This window comes from Brachionichthys hirsutus, chromosome 2 (assembly GCF_040956055.1).
Source record: "Brachionichthys hirsutus isolate HB-005 chromosome 2, CSIRO-AGI_Bhir_v1, whole genome shotgun sequence".
NCBI classification, from domain to species: Eukaryota; Metazoa; Chordata; class Actinopteri; order Lophiiformes; family Brachionichthyidae; genus Brachionichthys; species Brachionichthys hirsutus.
The window spans coordinates 4,231,931-4,251,672 of record NC_090898.1 but is presented as its reverse complement, the minus strand read 5'-3'; the positions used below and the strand labels follow the sequence as shown (position 1 = coordinate 4,251,672).

The window sequence follows — 19,742 nt, the reverse complement described above, 5'->3', positions numbered from 1 at the left end:
CACCCTCACAAACACAAACATTTTCTCATTTGATCCTTTCAACATCCCCACAGACCGTGGAACGCGCTCCACGTGACGCCGCAGTGTTCTGCTGCACAGCCCCCTCTAGTGGTAGCATCCAGCAATGCACAAAGTGTCAGACCTCTGAGCTTTGTAAACTCTGAATGTGATGCTTCAGCAAGCGTCAAACGAATTGAGACAACTAAAGACTGGGAGGGCAGAGGAACGCGTCAACTAGAATATGTGTATCCCAACACAGAGAAAGACAAACACAAGCGTCGTTAACACTTCGGTTTATTCAGGTGAAATGTCCAGTCAAAGATTCATTTGTACATTCTGTATGAAAGCTTCTGCACATGCACATCTTTACATGTGAGTGTACAATATGTTATATTTGATTATTGCGCCATTTACAATTCCATAAAACCACTAAACATAATGTAAATATTACATGCAAGTACTCGATGACAAAAAAAGAAACGCACACAGTGCATTTTCACATCTGCATCATTGAGGATCTCGCCCATCATTGGCCACCAATATCTTACATTTAAAACACTGCTCATAAAGACAAATGTTTTCTTTACTCTAAGGCCACAAGTCGACACAGTCAAGCCAACAAACATTTCAAGTAAGTCCAACAACTGTAAGTTCACTCTCCCCGGCCGAAACGCCTTTCAGTGATCCACTTGAGCAGAGAATTCCAACTACATGGTCAACCAGAGCTATTTTATAACTATATATTATTAAGAGGACATCCACGTTAAGGCCTTTCAGCATTTAATGTTACTTTGCTGCCTCGTCTGTGTGCGCTTCAGAATGCAGACACTTGGGAGTAACCTAAAAAAAAAGATTAGACGAGAAAGCGGCTGCAAAATGAATTAGAAACCACACGAACACGCGGCGAGTCTAGGTTCCGGATGTCATGCACCTTTTCTGGATTACTTTGAAAAAGGGCAGAAGATGAGCTGGACATTGATTCACAGAAGAAGAAAAAAAACATCCCTAAAAATGGCTGGTTAATGCGGAGCCTGGGGCCAATTCAATCATGGAACTTTACAAACATTATTTTTCAAAAACCTTACTACAATATATAATCACAAGTTTAACCTAATTTTTATCTGCTAACATTTGTCAATTTTTAGGGGAATTTCTTAAGTTGATGGGGCACATAATGACACTGATGAGGGGCGGAGCCTCCGTACACGAGGCACGCTAAAACTACATCAGGGTCAAAGAGTTTGGCCATATGTAACCATAGCGACCAGTAACTATGGTCAGGGATCAGCAGTGGGACACAGCAGCACGCACAGCTGAAGGAGCTTCGTGTCCCTGAAAAATTAAGTGGAAAAACAAAGCAAGAATGTTTCCAGGTGTTTCAAGTTTGCTATTTCCGTGTCCAAATAAATCAGATTCAGTACGAGTTTGTTAGGAAATTCAGATCGCCCATTTTGGTAAAAGATCTGTAGGGAGAAGTTGAAGTTGCATCATCTCTCAGCTGCTAATTCAAGGTCTAAAGGTCACAAAGAGATGCCACACAGCACAGCTAAGGGCTAGCTGTTAGCATGACTTCTGCAGATATATCCCAACTCGTCGATTGGCCAAATAGTGCTCCTTTAACAGGCAAGCGTTCACTGAACACGAACAGCATTTATGTCTCCAATGGAAAGAAATGCATTTTAATGTCCAGTCCTATAAACAAAAACTTGACTTGTCCACCAAAGGGAACCGGAAGGTTGTTTTAAACGTTCTGAAGCAGGAACCCAAATTGATCGGAGTAAGGCAAATACAAGGAATGTGTTCCATGTAGGTTTAAACGAATTGGCCGTTTGTTCCGGAACGCCACAGTTGTCAAAAAGGCGACATCGTCACGTTCAGGACAAACTGCAACACTGTATGTCAAGGAATTAAAGGAAAAGGAGCTTCATTCTTTAATCCCTGGAGTTCAGCTTCATCGTTAGACTCAGGCTATCAACGCTGGCAACAGATGCTCCACCTGCTCCAAGTTAAAGGCCATTCAAGATTACACAGCGAAACAATGGCTAACGCAGAGAACGGTGCTCCTTGTTCGTGGCTGTACAGAGCAGGATGCAGCGTGAATACCCCGAGCCAAAAGCAGAGGCCGAACAAGAGTCACAACCCAACGAGTCAACCGGTAACAATTGCTCCCGCGTTTTTCATAATGGCACTAACGCAGCACGTTAAATGAACACAAATCCAGTTTAAATGGTACCATAAAAAAAACACACACACACACACACTACAGTCCCACATCTAGAAAGCTCATAGCTTAGTTTTTACCGTCATGAAATGAGCAGCGCATTACTCGTTGATTTTCTGTGCAAAACAAGGAAAACAGAATTTGGCTTCCTTCAACAGTCGCCCGACGGTGATCATAATGCTCTCATCTCATTGTGCAGCACAGCTGTCTTCATCCCGACTCCCGTGTCCTCGGGGTGTGTCCTTCTCATCCTCAAGCCTACGTCTTCCACTCCAGAAGGCGACGTCTGCTGACCGGTGATTATTTAGAGGTGGATTCTGCTCTGAAGAAAGCCGTCCACTAAAGCGCAGCTCAGCAGGATAGACGTTTTAACCAATGTCTGCCCGTGAGACCGTTTGGAGGTTGAACATTTGTCCTCCATCATCATCCAGTAACAGCACATGTGTCCCCCCCATGTAATACATGTCAACCAATAAAGTGTCTCTACAGAAAGTCAACAGGAAACACAGGACATGCGCCGGATATCAAAAGAACAAAGAACAGATGATTAAAGTCTGGAATAAATAATCCGAGCTGGCCTGATGGCTACAACGGTCTGAATGTTGCTGTCGTGTTGAGGTTCATTCAAACTTTTAAAATATGCTTTTCTTTTTACGGATTTGTAGTCTGAGCAGGTTGACGCGTGCGTGGCGCCAGACACATGTTCAACATCAACACGTTTCTTTTTGCATTGCTGCGTTTTAGAATTGATAAGAAAATGGCTATAAATGTGATCACTGGGATCAAATGTAGCGTTCCGTCACAGGTTTGCTCATAAAGCCGGATTACCTTCGCGCTACGTCGCTCTGGAACGTCTGCAAAAATGCCCCTGGGATTGAAACCGTTCACCAGTGGACCACGTATCAGTTTCAGTCCATCCATCTACCGTATCGGGCGCTTTGCCCGTCAGCCTCTGCGGCTAACCGTCGACGGGTGAGCGTGCGCGTCTTTGCGCGTCCATCAGCACCAGGGTTCCCGCCGGGCTCTGCCTCGAGCCAGACTGTCGGCCCTCTGCCAGGCACCGTTCATCAGGGACAGCGCCTCACCACAGCGCTTCTGCAGCAACGGATCCAGCACGTCTCTGTGGGGAAGGTCCACCTGGGAACCGAGACCACAACCATCAAGGAGCGCAGGATAACAGCCCGCCAGCAGATTGAAGAGCCTGAATATATGACCCTACACCACTGATCATCTTCACACCTGGAAAATCAGCTTCCACGTGAGACCTAATGCCCCAAGCAGTCGATTTCTCTCCGCACAGCAGCTGAAGTACAAAACCCAAGGCGGCAGGAACTGGGCTTTATCAGCTACAAACTCCTACAGAGGGACAAAGTGGTAAAAGTCTTAGAGCAGTAGAGAAGGATTCCAGCATACAGAGCTGCACGTATGGAGCATCGGGAGTGGTGTGGAGGTAAATATGCACCTCAGTCCGAGACTGCCTGACGAGGGGAGTTCATACCCGTCAACTAATGCGCTTTCCCTGTATTTTCATACGGCTTCAAAAGGAAGCCCCGAAATAAAATGTTATCCAATCTAGCTGCAGTTAGCAGACGAACGTCTCACTTTACACTTCCGTCGTGGTCGGCAACAGAAGAAGCATTTCAACTGCGATCTCTCTGCATTTGTTCCAAGTCACTAGAACTAACAAAAACATGCGACATGTAAACAAGCTGTTGCTGTGGATGAACAACACCTGCATGTTGGAGCAAACTGGAGTCAAAGCGGTTTAAGGCCGACAGATCTTTCTGTCACAAAAGCAACACGGCGGCCGTAGAAAGGTCTCAGTCACCGTTTACCTCTTTAGTAGCATAAAACGGATCTTCTCTGGCTCGATGTGTTTGTGCAAGATAGTTCCAGAGATAAATAAAGAAAAGACACAGAGAGAGAGAGAGAGAGAGAGAGAGAGAGAGACAGGGGTGAGACAGATTCTCACTCACGATGACACAGTACTCCTTGTTGGCCTCCACGCTCACAGCAATGACATCACAAATATTGACGCTGCCCAGTAGGCGGAAGAAGCTGGTCTGACAGTCCTGGTGGCAGGTTAGCAGCTTGCCGTGTGTTACCACCAGGCAGCATGGGATGCACGGAGTGGGGGCCACCCCCTGGGGGATGACGCCTTTGGAGACGGACTGACAGAGGAGCTGCATCCAATCAGCCATGTCCTGCTCGTTGTCGGCGCTGAGCTCCAGAGGCGCTCGCTCCGGCAGGATGACCTGGAAGGCGTGAGGATGCTCCGTGCTGTTGGAGCGACGGCAGCCTCCACAGTGTTCTCCTCTGATGGGAAGGCAGGTTGGGGGAAAAAAGAAGTTAAAAATCAAGTGCAAATGGTGAAATAAATGAAGCTTAAATCGCATTCAGCTAATTCGGTTTCAGGTTCCTGTTGTTTTTACGTTACGTTTTGGCTCACTGTTATGTCTTTATGGGACAAATCGATTTCAGCCGGCGGAGACTCACCCCATAGTGACTGAGAGCAGAGGGGTCGCATCAGTTTTCTCTGCATACAGGTAGAGAATACCACTGCTGCAAGAAAAAAGGGACAAATATTAGTAATAATTGCCTTTAACAATCGTAAACTTTAATTATTCCGCACCTTCCAAACTTGAAAAGCAATTCTAAATGTTTTACAATTAATTATATGCAGAAGAAAACAAGAGCCGAACATAAATGTGACGTAATAAAAAATTAAAGCTGAACTAAGGATGAATAATGCTAATTCTACCTGCAGCTAATATAACATTTATTACATGCAGTATATTGTGATTATGACAATGCTTTACAGCACGTTTTTATCCGTGATGGGGCCTATGTGGGCACACATTTGTTGGTCCAGTCACTGATTATCCCACCACAGGCAGAAAATCCGGCTTTGTAACGCATCTCCAGGAAGCTCAAATAAACACATAAACCAGTGGACCAACCAGAGACTAGGCTTTATTTTGTGTAACAGAATAACATTACTTAACGCCAGAGATGTAGTGCTAACGTCCGACTGTTCACTCTGCACGTACCTGAGGATGAGGTAGCAACTCCTCCACAGCTCTTTACCCAGGTAGGTGGTCCCAGATCGGTACTGCAGAGGCCCCGCCTTGCTGCCGGAAGCTGCTGCAGAGCTCGGCGACCCCCCCTGGGTCACGTCCTGAGGATCCTCCCAGTGGACCAGTGAATACAGTTGGATGGACACTTCAGACACCTGGAATAATAAACAGGCAAGCAGTATCTCAGCACTGCAATGACCATCAACCACAAAGCAGGAGAGACGTGAAAAGAGACTTCACGTTTAACAATTAAGAGTTACAGATCACTCATATTCATGACCATAAAGCAATGCCGAGTCGGAATGTCGCAGCACCTGGGACAAAGCTGCAAACACAGCTAAGCTAGCTGACGTGTCTACTCGTCCTGATTTCCAGTCACAGAGATGCTAGATTACGATTAAGCCTTTGTGTTTGCAGTGATATAATCAATTCCATTCAGTCGTAATGAGTTTAACTGAGTTGGAGTTTGCACAATGTTCGAATAACCTGAACTGGTAAAACAAAGCCGTCTAAAGTCCTGGTTTAGTCCTTTAGATTAGTCCCTTATTTGGCAGACCTGCTGTAGTATACGTGAAGTTTACCTCGCAGCGAGACTCCTGGGAGACGAACTTTGTGAGAGCTACTCTCTCCATCGTGGCGTCGGTGAGGACGGAAGGGTAAGGAGGTTCAAGACAACCTTTCACCGTGGCTGATTTGATGACAGACAAGAACCAGCTGCAAGTGAAGGAGGACAGATTAAAGAAAACAATTAGAGGATGGGGAAAAAAAAAATCCTGTGTCTGTTATGTGTGACTCCAAGTAAATATTCCACGCAAAGGAGAACACACCCTGCACGGAGCTGCTGGGTCTTCGCACACGAACACAGAAACGGCTGCAGCAGTGTTTGTACAGATAATAAAGCCAAGATGACAAAGATGACAAAGAAAGGCGAGTTCACACTCACAAAGTCAGAGAAGCATCAGCCGTGTCCAACAGGAACTTCCTTCTCCTGTTGGTGCAAACCAAAGTCACTGTCTGTTGGTCGAGGCCCACCTAAAGGGAGACAGCGCCATCAATACAGCTCTTAGCGTCCTACATGTACATAAATGTCCTTATTAGCGCTACATACTACACAGATCACGCTGGGTGGATTCCACCGTGATGCGAGACAACACAAGAACACTTTTACCTCGTGATGCAGATGTTTTGTGACCTTTTTGTCTCCACCTATGTTTCATATATTATGTGTCTTTTTAATTTATTGTTACTCTGCATCAATTGAGTAATTCATTTTATTTGTATTGTTAAATGTCGATGAATTACGTACGAAGGACTTTCAACGGAAACAAGACCGCAAGGGCCTTTTTGAAATGCTCCTCTTAGACAGGATGTTTGACTGTACTTGTACTGTAATACATGCTACTGTCTGACTGTACTTGTACTCTAACATTCTATCTAATAAATATATTCATCATCATCATGACAACACACGAATGTAAAATCACAGCAGCCAACACTCACTGAAACGTAGTCCAGCTCGTTGTAAGAGACGGCATCTTCTACTGTGTAAGGCTTCTCCGCTGCACCTTAGGAGCAAAAGGCAAGCGCAACCAAAACATTCAATGAGCTCAGGATTATCTGCCGCAAAAATAACGCTTTCTGGAACACCGTGGCTCTTAAAGGGAGAGAAACCCAACGGCAACAGTATTTTCGCGCTCAACTGTTTCGCTCCTTTGAACCAATTTGCCACTTACCCTTCCTCAGCAGGTAGATGTAGCAGTCAGTCAACAGCAGGTAGAGGGGCTGCAGGTCTCCCTCCATGTGGCCTGTACTCATTCTCAACATCTGAGGGCAGAATATATATTCTGTCAAGTGTTCGCAACCTCCAAAGACATCCGTCTCAAACTGTTCTAGACGAGATACGATTTCCGGCAACAGACAGCAGCACAAATCAACAGACACCCCCCCCCCCCCCCCCCCCAATTCACTTTATATTGTTTAACATATGAAGTGAACACAATTTTTTATTCACTTTATATATAATCGTTTGGAAAATGTAAACAAGCATGTCGCAAGCAGCGAAATGTGTGAATGAGAAACACACTAACGGCGTCACGCTAAAGGGGCTCAGTGCGGATGCCCGTCTGTCACCTTGAGGAGCTGCTCCTCGTTCTCTCTGAAAACGTGAATCATCAGAAGCAGCAAGTGATTGTTGTCCACCCTGAAACATGAATAATGAAAGATCATTAGACACAGTTCAAATGTCATGAAAACAACCAACAATTTAGAAGAACCTACTTAAACTCTGCGGGATGAGAACTTTCAGAAGGATTGAGATGATCTTCTTTCAGTTCTACCGCTTCTTCAGCAAATCCATTCTTGTCCGTTTCCTGTCCTTCGCCTGTGTCTTCCTCTATGGTCTTCATGTCCGACTTGAGTCCTGCTGCTGTTTCTGCTTCTCCTTCACCTTCAAGGCCACCTGAAAGAGTCTGCGACTGGCCATGCTCTGTAGCGTCATTGTGGCCACCACCTGAGGGAGCCGAGTCTGGACTGAAGGAGGCAAAGCAGCATAAGTCCGTAGTCGCAGGGGAGGCCTGCAAGAAACCGGGACTTGCAGCCTGTGGGGAGAAAGACATTCCTCCTGGGGCTCGATCGGGTGGCTCGCCCCCAGAGTCCTCTCGAAAGGGCTGCTGGGCCGGTGCCTCAGAATTCTGCCCACCGTCTGCATTGTTTTCCTCTGCAGCTTCCTCTTGGCGTTCCCAGGCTTCTTGTTTGTCCAGAGGTCCGTTGAGCCGGTCCATGACATCACGGAGGGGTTGGCCCACTGTGCCCATGGAGGTGTCTGCCATCTGTGGGAGACGCAGGAGGCCTTCTGCTCCATCCTCACCCTCTTTGTTTACAACTTCTGCTCCCACTCTGCTTCTCCTCACCCGTGTCTCAGCATCGAGCTCAATTACAGAGTCATTTACAGAATCCACTTCCACGAGGCTGGTGTCCACTTCCGTGTGCTCGGAGGAGACAGAGTTGTGGATGCTGCTGCTGGAATCTGTGGAGCCCTTTCCTCGCCGCTTCTTTGCAGCCTTTTTTCGTCTGGCCATCCTGGAGGAGCAGCGTAGTTAGTTAGCTGTGGTTAATCAGTGGATAATCATTGAATCCTGACATGTTAGCTAACCAGAGGCCCAAGTCCAACCTTTAATCACTGGTCTAACATGTCGCCAGTTAGCTCGTTGAGTTTTTACAAAACAATAACTTATTTGAGGTTTTCAGAGTTCACCATGTCGAGGCAGCACTAATGAAAAGTTAGATACGGATTCTGCAGGGTTCACTGATTGGATCTAATTTATTCACCTTCAGGACATTAAATTCTGGATGATCAATCTAAATACAACTGAAGTAATTGTTCTTGGACCAAAACATCTCTAGTTCTAGTGATGTAGCTGACCTAGATGGCACCGTCTATTCCGTCATCACCACCAAGAACCTCGGGGTAAACTTTGATCAGGACCTGTCCTTTAATTCTCACCTAAAATAACATTTCAAGCTTGTTCTTTCACCTTCGCAATAATGCAAAAATAAAGCACTGAGCTCCTCTCTCCGTTAATTCACATTCTATAAATACATGTCATCGCCAAAGTGCTTGAGCGAGCTGGATTCTATAAGAGCAGGCCTTTCTCCTGTTCTACCTGGAAATTACCTTGCGGTACTTTTTTGTTAAGATCTGGCGCTATATAAATAAAACTGAATTGAATAGCATCTCGCCAACAGATGTGAATGAGAATGCAAGCCAGAAAGGAAAGCTACGGCACCTGATGACTTCCAGTTCATTGCTGGCATTCTCTGGGTCCCCTCCCGTGGGGGTAGCATTGTGAAACATGGCTACGTGAACCGGCGTGACGTCTGCTGAGGTGTTGGTGGTGTCCGAGTCCTCATTGAAGGGGTTGTGTCTGAGCACGGGGCTGTGCGGTGGAAGATGAGCTGCAACCTTCACTTTGATGGGGCCGGCAGAAAGGACCACTGTGTCGCTAATGACCGTCCGAGGATCCGAGCCACTGGAGTGAGGGCAGCTGGCCTGGTCGGTCAGGTCACCTTCTGACATGAAGACCAAACGATGAGTGTTCATATCGTGAGGACGAGTCTCTCGTTCTCACTTAGTTTCATGCAAGAAATACATGGAATCTTTGGAAGTCTCGTTGGGTGAACTCAATGACACACACAAGAATTAGCTTAACCACAGACCGTATGCTCGACTATTTCAATTATCATGCATTCCTTTTTTTGTTGTATAAAACACTCCAGAATGATGACCAACGAGACAATTTCACAAAAACTGCATGTATTTCTTTGTCACAAATAAATGCGAGGGGTTGCAATGCTGTTTGCGGTTCGCTGGCAGGCGCAGAGAGACACGAAACACACTGTTTCCACGGGCAGCAGCTGTCTTTGCAGTGGCACAGGCTTTCACTCGAGGGTTACATCTACAGCTACAGAACATTACACTGAAACATTTCACCGGTGTCTTTGATTCATTTCTATGCATTGCAAGTCTTCAAGATTGGACAGATTGTGATATATTCAGCAAATTTAAATTTAAGATCACGAAATAAGTATGAAATACGTGTGCAACACAGCAGCTTACTGTAAACACATGTTGCAGTAAACACGATGCAGTGTGCCCTTACAGTAAAGCTGAGCTGAACCCAGGCCCGTGCCACACAGGACACAACGAAGAACACACCAGACAAACATGACAACATGTAATGGAGACAGATTGGACAGGGTGAGCATAAGTAGCATTAGCCTGCATTCCTCTTACAGTTGTAGTTAAGAATAGGATCATTGCCCAGAGGAGGGGGGGGGGGGGCACACACGTGCAGAACATATGACCAACGACTAAAACCCAAGAATCAGCATCAAGATAAAGCTTAGCCAAAAATGTGTGTGCAGCAGGGTCGGCACTGAACTGTGTGAGTAAAATCAAAACATCGCTACAAATTCTACTGCGACGCGTGAACGAATGCAAAGCAAGCCGAGGCGTCATCTGAAAAGCACACTGGAGTTGAGAACTGACAGCTTCGACATCGACACCATTATGCAGTGAAGCAACTACTTGCAGAGGCTTTTTTTTTTAATTCGGATGGATGATGTGCCTTTACCTGAGCAAAATCTGGGTAAACGTACCAGTTAACAGTGAATGGGCGCCAGCATTTCAGTGCACGGCAACATTATACTGGAGGAAAACACTAATATGCGGTGAAAGAAAACTTGTCATGTGCCACACAGATTAAGATCCAAACCTGAGCATGCTGAACTTCAGCAGAGCACCCAGCACGCATTAAGCACAAACTGTTGGATGACCATGCCACATAAAAGGGAGGGAGCATAGAATGCAGGGACAGAGGGAGGCATGGAAAAGCAATAATGGGGGGGGGGGGGGGGGTTGACCAATGTCCCACCTTCCCAGTCTGCACTTGGGAATGACAGCAGCACGGGGAAGATGTCACCAAAATCATAATCTAAAAAAAGGAGGGATAACATCCAAAATTAGAGGTGGAGTAGAGAGAGAGAAGCTGGAGAACGACAGAAAAATAACATGTGATGGATATAACAGAAGAGAACAGAAACAATGGGAAACTGACTCACTACTTTGTGGAGCTATAAGGGTTGAGGACAGACAGTGTTCTGTAACCATGAACCGCTGAACGCCGAGCAATCCATTTGATCTAATGCACTTTTAGTCTGCAGGAGTCACCGGAGTGGAAAGGATCAATACAGCATGCATCAGCACGCCATTAGCCCGACATGACTGCGCGGATTTGTGCCAAAGCCTATGAATGAGCATCCTAAACACAGAAATAACAGCTGCCAAAGTAGCGATAACGATAATAATAAAAATCACAATTAGATGCACTTCCGACTCACAGCAGCACAGAGACCTGAGAACAAAGCGCTGACTGACTGGCTCATTACAATTCAAAGAGAAACATCGCTATGACAACCAGGATGCATTCTGAGGACCCACATGGGCTGTCAAATCTGGTTCGTCTGTCTAAAATGAGACAGTTACTGGTTATAAAGTGATGCAAAGGATCGCACAGAGGCAGAGTCCATACCAAGTCCTGTATTCAGCGTTATTATGACATTCTTTAATGTAATGCTGCAGAATAAAGAAAAAAAAAAAGTTGATAAAAATTAGATGCCTTTTTCTACGAATTCCGAGGCGTTATGTCCGCCTTAGCTCGCTGGAGTTGGAGTGTCGGGCTGGGGTTACACGACACTCCTCTAATGGCCGCGCTCTTTTTTGTGGGTCTTTTATTAAACTTGCTTCTTTTCAAAGCCTCAGCAGAAGCATTGCTGTGCAAACAACTCCACTCAACTGATGAGTATCTCAGAAGAACAGAGCGATACAGCTCGGCTAATCGCTCGTCATGGCCTGACTTTGATCACATCAATAACTTACGCTTGGCAGCAGGACCACAGAGCTGAATCGGGACTTTGACTATAAGGAGTCGTCACGGTCTCATATAATTAACCTTTAGGTAAATATTAACATGGACAAGATGAAAGGAATTGGATCTGGATCCGGATATCCATGCACTTTACCTTCACTGGAGGGGGCTATGGCGGAGTCATCCCACTCCAGGTTGGTGGAGGTGAAGGAGTGCAGGGACAAGCTGTCAGAGCTGGGAAGCCTTTCCTCAAAATCCAGCAGGTTATGGGGTTTGTAGTATTCTGGCATGTAGGGGGCCACATCCAGATAGGGCACATCCTGAATTAGGACGACCCAACAGAAATGTTAAAAGTCATGCCGCTCATAATTAAAAGAGGGATTTTTTTTATGTGGTAAAATACGTGCTGACCAACTCCAGGTCAAAGCAAATGAACTCCAGGCCAGACACCAGGGTGAGGAAAAGGGCGAGGTGGTCATGGCTACAGACAAGAGCGTTCCTAAAAGAGACGAAACTGAGCTGCGATTCACTGAACGACAACAGCAACATCCTCTATACGCGTTACATAGTCCCCAAGCTTACCCCCAGGATCAACAAAAATATCTGATTATTCACCTATCGATCGCTCTACCGTTAATTTATGAAAACCGACAGATCACGTGGCTTACTTGAAGTAATACTTCTGAAGCAACGCTTGGTTCTCCTGAAAGAGGCGCAGATAACTCTCTAAGGAGCTCTCACTCAATGCCAGGTACAACCATGCACGACCTGCACAGAAAGCACAGTCCTGTTTTTATCCTCCAAGGTCGAACCGCATGCACGGGCGTGTCTGACCGTCTGACAGAGGCGTCTTACTGCGGCCGAGGTTGGTTGCTATGTGCTGAAGCTCCTCTATCTGATGCACGGCCTCTCTCCTGGTAAAATGAAGGACCAGGACCCAGTAGCCTGAGGAGATGTCCTGCAGCCTGAAAGGACCAGAACGGCCAACATGGTTATGTACAGCTTATGAAAGCTCCTAACACACTCACACACACACACACAGGGATTCTAAACATGAGCATTTTGACCACTTAAGAACAGGATTTGTAAGAAGAATTTGTGCATGACAAATTAGCACAAATCAGATGAGTGTTTGCAATGGACACGTTTCCAGTGGGCCGCATGCTCAAGCCTCTTACCCGTACAGCAGAGCGTGGTCGAGATGCTCACAGAGCCGCTGCAGGACCCGGTCGTGATTCCGGATAGCCGGAGTCTCGTCTTCGCAGGTGGCAAAATAACTCTGCAACTTTAGAGGCATTGTTTTTCCACTGTTATACAGATTCTAGCATTTATCTTTAGCTGTATTGGAAGTCATGAGACCCATTTTTGTCTGAGGCAGGGGGGGGCAGATATTTATAGGCGGAAAAACAAGCCAACAGATTGTGACAAATAGATTACTATTTGGAAACACAAGATGAATTTGAGATACAATTTAACGCTGTTGATCTTTGGTTATAAACTTAAACGCATTCGGATCCCATCAGGCACCGATTCAACATGTTCAACAAGGTTAGTCGTCGGTTAATGGAAGGCCTTTTCCCCCTTAAGGCCCAGATTGATCAAAAATGTCTGGGGACCCACCTTCACAAATAAATAGCTATCCCCAAGTATAGGTGGACATTAAAATGAACAATTCTAATTTGTCATTCTCCACAATACATATTTTGGTCCAATAATTTAGCAGCCTGATAACGGTAAACATTTAAATTCAGCTAAATTATATCTCTTCAAATATCATATTTGGCAAGGGTGAAAACAGACTTGGAAGTTTGAGGCCAAACAAAGAGGTAAACTGTTTACAATGTAAACAGATGTGGATTCATGCTGATTGGGATAGTTAGCGCTATAATCCGATTAAGGCACAGATGAATCTACAATGAGATAAAACTGAGCCAGAGAGAAAAAATGGAAAATTTAAGACTATTGAAAGCAAAAGTCTGCAGAGAGGAGGAGGAGGAAGAGGAGGTCATTGTTGTCTGACGGGTTGTGAGGAAGATATCTTCATCACATTAAGCATTAAGTGGACCTGAAACGTGAAATTGGTTGCAGTGAGCAAGCTTTTGTGTCACTACTGCAGATCGCGGTGTGAACGAGAACCAACAACCTCCTCACAACACAATAATGTCTGGAACACCAGTAGGGGAAAGGCCCTGCGAGCACAGCGGGCTTGGAAGTTGCCATCTTCGGCAGATGAAAGCAGACGTAGCGTTAGCGACCAAAAAAGCGTGTGAAACATTTAATTCGTGCCAGTATGCTAAAGTCTGCCGAGCAAACGGGCAGCGCTTACCTTTTTGACAGACTGGGAGATGTTTTCCAAGATGCGATCTTTTACCTCCAGCTGATCCATCCCGGGTCTGTCGGCAGCTCGCAGCAGAGTCAGCTGACCCCTCGGGAGCAGACGTCTTGTTTTGGCTAAAGCTAGCGCCCGCCCGCCCGCTTTAGAGAGCCTTCATGACCCCCTCACCGAAACGGACACAGAAACGACACAGCTTTGGCTGACAGTCGTAGAGTTACATCTGACAGCTTTCCGGCCACCGGGTTAAGACCACGGGAAAGTTACTTTCTGCCTACAAAGACCAGAAATGCTTGCTTAGCTTCGCTTTAGCCGCGACGTTAGCCACTACTTTTTGTTTTGCAACACCAAACTCCGGTTCGCGGTGGTTAGGAAGTTCCAGATGACAATTCTATTTATGATACTCTTTCTAATACTGATTACCGACTTGGACTTATTAAAACTTTTAAATTTCACCTGTCTTTTAATGTGGATATTTACCATTAAGTCGGAGATTCCCACTTCATAACCCGCTGCGATCGTGAACACTTTTGATGTCTTGAACGCAGCATAGGGTCGGAGCTTCGATGTGCGCTGCGCTGATACGAGCCTCATTCTGCGTGGAAGGCGAGGCATTAAAAAAAACACGTGATTTCCCCTTAAACTCTGACAATATGTCCGAACGTCTCACAATTTTTAAACGTATGGCACGGAAACTTACAAAAAATACTGACGTTTGACACAATTGACGATATCCCACTATGGCAAACCCATGCCCCTCCCACCTCGTCCTCTGATTGGCGAGGTGGGAGGGGCATATGCTCCCATGTGTCTAAATCTAGCCAATGCCACTTACGACGGAAATAGGTACTAACCAATCAGAAGAAGGGTTAAGCCGGACATGTCTTCACCGTAGTACGATTCAAAATTTAACATTCGCGAAGCGCGAACTGAAATAGTGATGGGAACTATGATTCTTTTTACTGAATCGGGTTTGAATGAATCACTCACTAAAGTGAATCGATTCATTTGAGTCATTTGAGTCACTGAGTCAGTTACCCAGAAGGTACATAGAAATATACTGTGAATACAAGTTTCACCTGCTACCAATTTATGCTGCTAAAATGGCTGATTGAAACAGGGAAATAATAAATGTCATTGAGGGAAAAGAGGGAAAGATCAGGAGTTCTGAAAGGGAAAAAACATATTTCTTTTTTGTTCTCTGCATAAATTAAATATAAATACAAAAGCAAAAAATGTGTTCAAACAGTGCAGCATTAGACTAAAAATACATATAGTATACAATACACTTGTGCAAAAGCATTAAATAAAACAGTTTTACATCTTTATTTTTATTTATTATGTTTCCGCCAATATTCCAAAAATATATTTTTTAATTTTAATTATATACTGTAATAAAAAGGCGGCATTAAATAGTTTCTGTTAAGTCCGGACACTAAAGTTTATCTTCAGAATAATCAGTGGACTCACTGACTGAATATCGATTTTACTTTTAGTCTCTTATTGATCCTTATGAGACAAACAGAACGGGCGGGGCAGCAGCCCCTCGGCTCCGGTGAGGAAGGGCCCCCCCCAGGCTCGAGTCGAGTGGCTGCTGCCGCTGAAAGCGGGTTAGTGAGTCCGGACTCAGTGACTCATACGTGAGTCCGGTTCATGACTCGTTGTGCTGCGGGGGGGGGGGGGGGGGGGTGAGCGGTTCACTGAAGCACTCTCTTGTTGTGAGCGCAGCTGAGCTGATGTTCGCTTGTAGCGAGCGGGACGGTTCACCAGGGGAATTGGTAGTTCATTAAAAAAACATGAATCGATGCTTTTCTCACAATTCCAGTGATTAACTCGACATGTTTCTACAAGGTATGTTAGGACAGCAGTAATATACTGATTGGTGTCCTCAGCTAGCTGTGCAGCTGCCACACATACCTGCCAGGTAGGGAAAGCATCATGGGGGTCCAGTTTGAACACCGATGTCCTGAATCTAAAGTCGTCCACCGTTCTGATTCCTCGCTGGTTTATCCTCCTCACTCTCCTGATTCTCCAGAGTATCTCTCTAAACGCTGAAACTATTGAGGAGCTGAGATGTTTCTGAATCAGGATAAACGAGATATTTATAGATGGAGACGAGTCTATCAGGATCAAAGCCGTGCTGATACACCCTCCTGTCCAGACGGTGGCAGCAATGAGCTGGAGAGCCCTTTGACTACCGCCATCGTAGAAGAAGACTGAGAAGGAAAACGTAGAAGAAGAAGCAGCACGGGGCTACTGCAGTCTACGTAAGACCTCTGCGTGCGGGGCTGGACGCGCACGCGCACCGCTGACCGTGGTTCTTTTTAGATTATAATGTAATAACGCCTTTATAACCCGGCTAAAACAGCAGGCCGTCCTGCCCCTTGACTTCCAGAAACACGACGACTCATTGTGTTTCCATCACGTTCAGGCGATAACCACTATTGTTAAAATGATAACATGATTTCTGCCTGTCGTTAATTCCTTATCATTAACGCCGAGGAATGCCGAGGTTATCTGGGGATTCATTTACACAAGATATGTGCGGAACCGGAGGAGGAGCGTCAGGAATTATTTTAGCTAAATGCTAATATTGGCTTGCTAGAATGCTCGCGTTAATGTAGCACTACGAGTATTTATAAATACTTAAAGGACTTTAAAGTTACATGAGGGTCTGAACAAAAAGTTTATACCAACATCTATTTAATAGATGTTGAAACAAATTTTGAAATGGAGAGAAAAAAAAAGTGCTTTTTTTTCTTTTGTCAGTATATTTCTTTTGTTTTGGTCACCACAACAAAAAACAGAAGAAGAAGAAAAGTCCTCAGGAGTTACTGCAGGTGTCAAATGACCCGTCAGCACAGACGTGGTCCTGAAGCAACGAACCCTCCTCTCGTCTCTCGTCCCTCGTCTCGTCTCTCGTCTCTCGTCTCTCGTCCCTCGTCCCTCGTCTCTCGTCTCTTGTCCCTCGTCCCTCGTCTCTCAGGATACTGAAACCGCGGGTGAGGAACGCCGTGGCGTGCTTTGAAGTCGTCTGGAGCGCCCCGGGTGAGTTTGTCATAGATTCTGTTTTCCTGCCTGCAGGGGGCAATAGCAGCACTAGAACCCCCCCCCCCCCCCCCCCCCCCCCAGCCACTCAGCAGCTAGCTGCAGCATCGCTAATGCGGCGTGCCCAACCAATCAGAAGACAGCAGTGGTTCAGGGATATTCTGTCTCATTTGTCTTCTGATTGAATAAATCAAAGCATCCTGATTGGGTGGGGGCCGCTGAGGGGGGGGGGGGGGGGGGCCTGCATGTCCTATGTTGTGTGGTACCTGTATGTGGTCCAGCTGTGACTAATGTCGCGTCTCCCTCGTCTTCACAGAGAGGAAGCCGAAGCGGAACCAGGAGAAGCCGCTCGTCCAGCGAGGACAGCGACGCAGACACCGCACACACCTGTCCCCTGCATCAACCAGGTAACGCACACACCTGTCCCCCGCATCAACCAGGTAACGCACACACCTGTCCCCTGCATCAACCAGGTAACGCACACACCTGTCCCCCGCATCAACCAGGTAACGCACACACCTGTCCCCCGCATCAACCAGGTAACGCACACACCTGTCCCCCGCATCAACCAGGTAACGTACACACCTGTCCCCTGCATCAACCAGGTAACGCACACACCTGTCCCCCGCATCAACCAGGTAACGCACACACCTGTCCCCCGCATCAACCAGGTAACGCACACACCTGTCCCCTGCATCAACCAGGTAACGCACACACCTGTCCCCCACATCAACCAGGTAACGCACACACATGTCCCCTGCATCAACCAGGTAACGCACACACCTGTCCCCTGCATCAACCAGGTAACGCACACACCTGTCCCCTGCATCAACCAGGTAACGCACACACACCTGTCCCCTGCATCAACCAGGTAACGCACACACATGTCCCCTGCATCAACCAGGTAACGCACACACCTGTCCCCCGCATCAACCAGGTAACGCACACACCTGTCCCCTGCATCAACCAGGTAACGCACACACCTGTCCCCTGCATCAACCAGGTAACGCACACACCTGTCCCCTGCATCAACCAGGTAACGCACACACATGTCCCCTGCATCAACCAGGTAACGCACACACCTGTCCCCCGCATCAACCAGGTAACGCACACACCTGTCCCCTGCATCAACCAGGTAACGCACACACCTGTCCCCCGCATCAACCAGGTAACGCACACACCTGTCCCCCGCATCAACCAGGTAACGCACACACCTGTCCCCTGCATCAACCAGGTAACGCACACACCTGTCCCCTGCATCAACCAGGTAACGCACACACCTGTCCCCTGCATCAACCAGGTAACGCACACACATGTCCCCTGCATCAACCAGGTAACGCACACACCTGTCCCCCGCATCAACCAGGTAACGCACACACCTGTCCCCTGCATCAACCAGGTAACGCACACACCTGTCCCCTGGCAGCAGGGCGGAGCTTCTGCATTGTGATGCGTTTAGCCGTTAGCAGTTATTTCACTGTGTTTCGATGTGAATCCTGTTTTTCAGGTGACGGTCGTCTGCATCGTCTTCCGCAGACGGTCACCCGCAGTGACCAGAGCAGCGCCCTCCGCAGGTTGGGTGGTGGTGTTTGCTCCCCATCAGGCTCGGGACGGGCGTGACGCCGCCGTCTGGAGGGAGGGGGTCCGAGGAGTCACAGACTCTGGCGCGTAGACTGTATGCAAGCACGCCCATGAATATACATGTATATATTTATACACACATGTATATAATAGACTGTGTTGGAACTGAATCAGGTAAAAGTGTGCAGACACGAGCTTTCATGTTTAATAAATTAATCATTCCTTTGTCATGTCATTTTGATTGATTCTAATTTAAATTATTATATTTTCTGCTGCTCTGCGATCAATTGTTTCTATTGGTTCAAACGATGCTCTCGTTCAGGCGGGTTCCAATCGAAGAAGAAGAATCTCTTTGGCTGAAATTTGTTCTCTGCCTTTATCCAATCCTCCAAGGGAACGGCAGGCTGGCATCGCTCGGCCCTACGATGAGATCTGGGCCCGCCGAGCCACCGTACTGCCTATAAAATGCCCCCTCAGAGCTTCCTCCAACCTTCACCTGGTGAAGATCTGGCCCCTCCGAGCTTCAGCAGCTCCCAACGCCTCACGATTGAGTCACGGCTCCGACTGAAGGCCTCCTTAAATAATCGTGGCTTTTGCCGCCGGGCGTCTGCAGGCTCCAGCAACAAGCAAAGTTGCTGAAGAGAGAAGCTCATGAGGAAGCTCAGCCGTCTTCATGAATAAAGATGAGGGAAGCAGCGCTGTTCTTGATTTCAGCTCCGTTTGCTCCCCGAGGAAAGTAAAGGTGATCATTTACTAAGATGTAGAGTTCAGGTAAACGTAATACAACGTTTCATCAAAGGATCTTTTTAATAATTGCATGAAAGTTTTTTCTGGATAATGTAAGCAAAATTACAAGATGGCGTCCCCCCCATCTTGATCACGTCAAGCATCCGAGTAACGTTCAGCATCAGTTCATAACCAGGGACGGACAGATGGAAAGTAGCCTTTGGCTAATTCTGCCATATTTACATTTTAAACGTTTCTGATTCTGATATTTTATATACGAGTGTCTGAAAACTGCGATAACTTGTGGGAAAAAGAGTTTGAAGGATGAGAGC

General features: G+C 46.6%; 1 protein-coding gene across 1 annotated transcript; it reads right to left on the bottom strand.

The window, feature by feature from the left end:
- Positions 1 to 3,220: 3,220 nt before the first annotated feature.
- Positions 3,221 to 14,109, bottom strand: plekhm2 (pleckstrin homology domain containing, family M (with RUN domain) member 2). Its single transcript, XM_068750737.1, has 19 exons — positions 14,050 to 14,109; positions 12,902 to 13,008; positions 12,579 to 12,688; positions 12,392 to 12,491; positions 12,135 to 12,222; positions 11,878 to 12,043; positions 10,731 to 10,790; positions 9,084 to 9,366; positions 7,576 to 8,376; positions 7,429 to 7,498; positions 7,032 to 7,122; positions 6,799 to 6,863; positions 6,242 to 6,330; positions 5,880 to 6,012; positions 5,272 to 5,453; positions 4,718 to 4,783; positions 4,198 to 4,537; positions 3,461 to 3,577; positions 3,221 to 3,358 (listed from the first exon to the last, which is right to left on the bottom strand). The coding sequence occupies exons 1-19, from the start codon at positions 14,107 to 14,109 to the stop codon at positions 3,221 to 3,223; spliced, it is 3,066 nt and encodes a 1,021-aa protein (XP_068606838.1).
- Between the last annotated feature and the right edge of the window lie 5,633 nt (positions 14,110 to 19,742).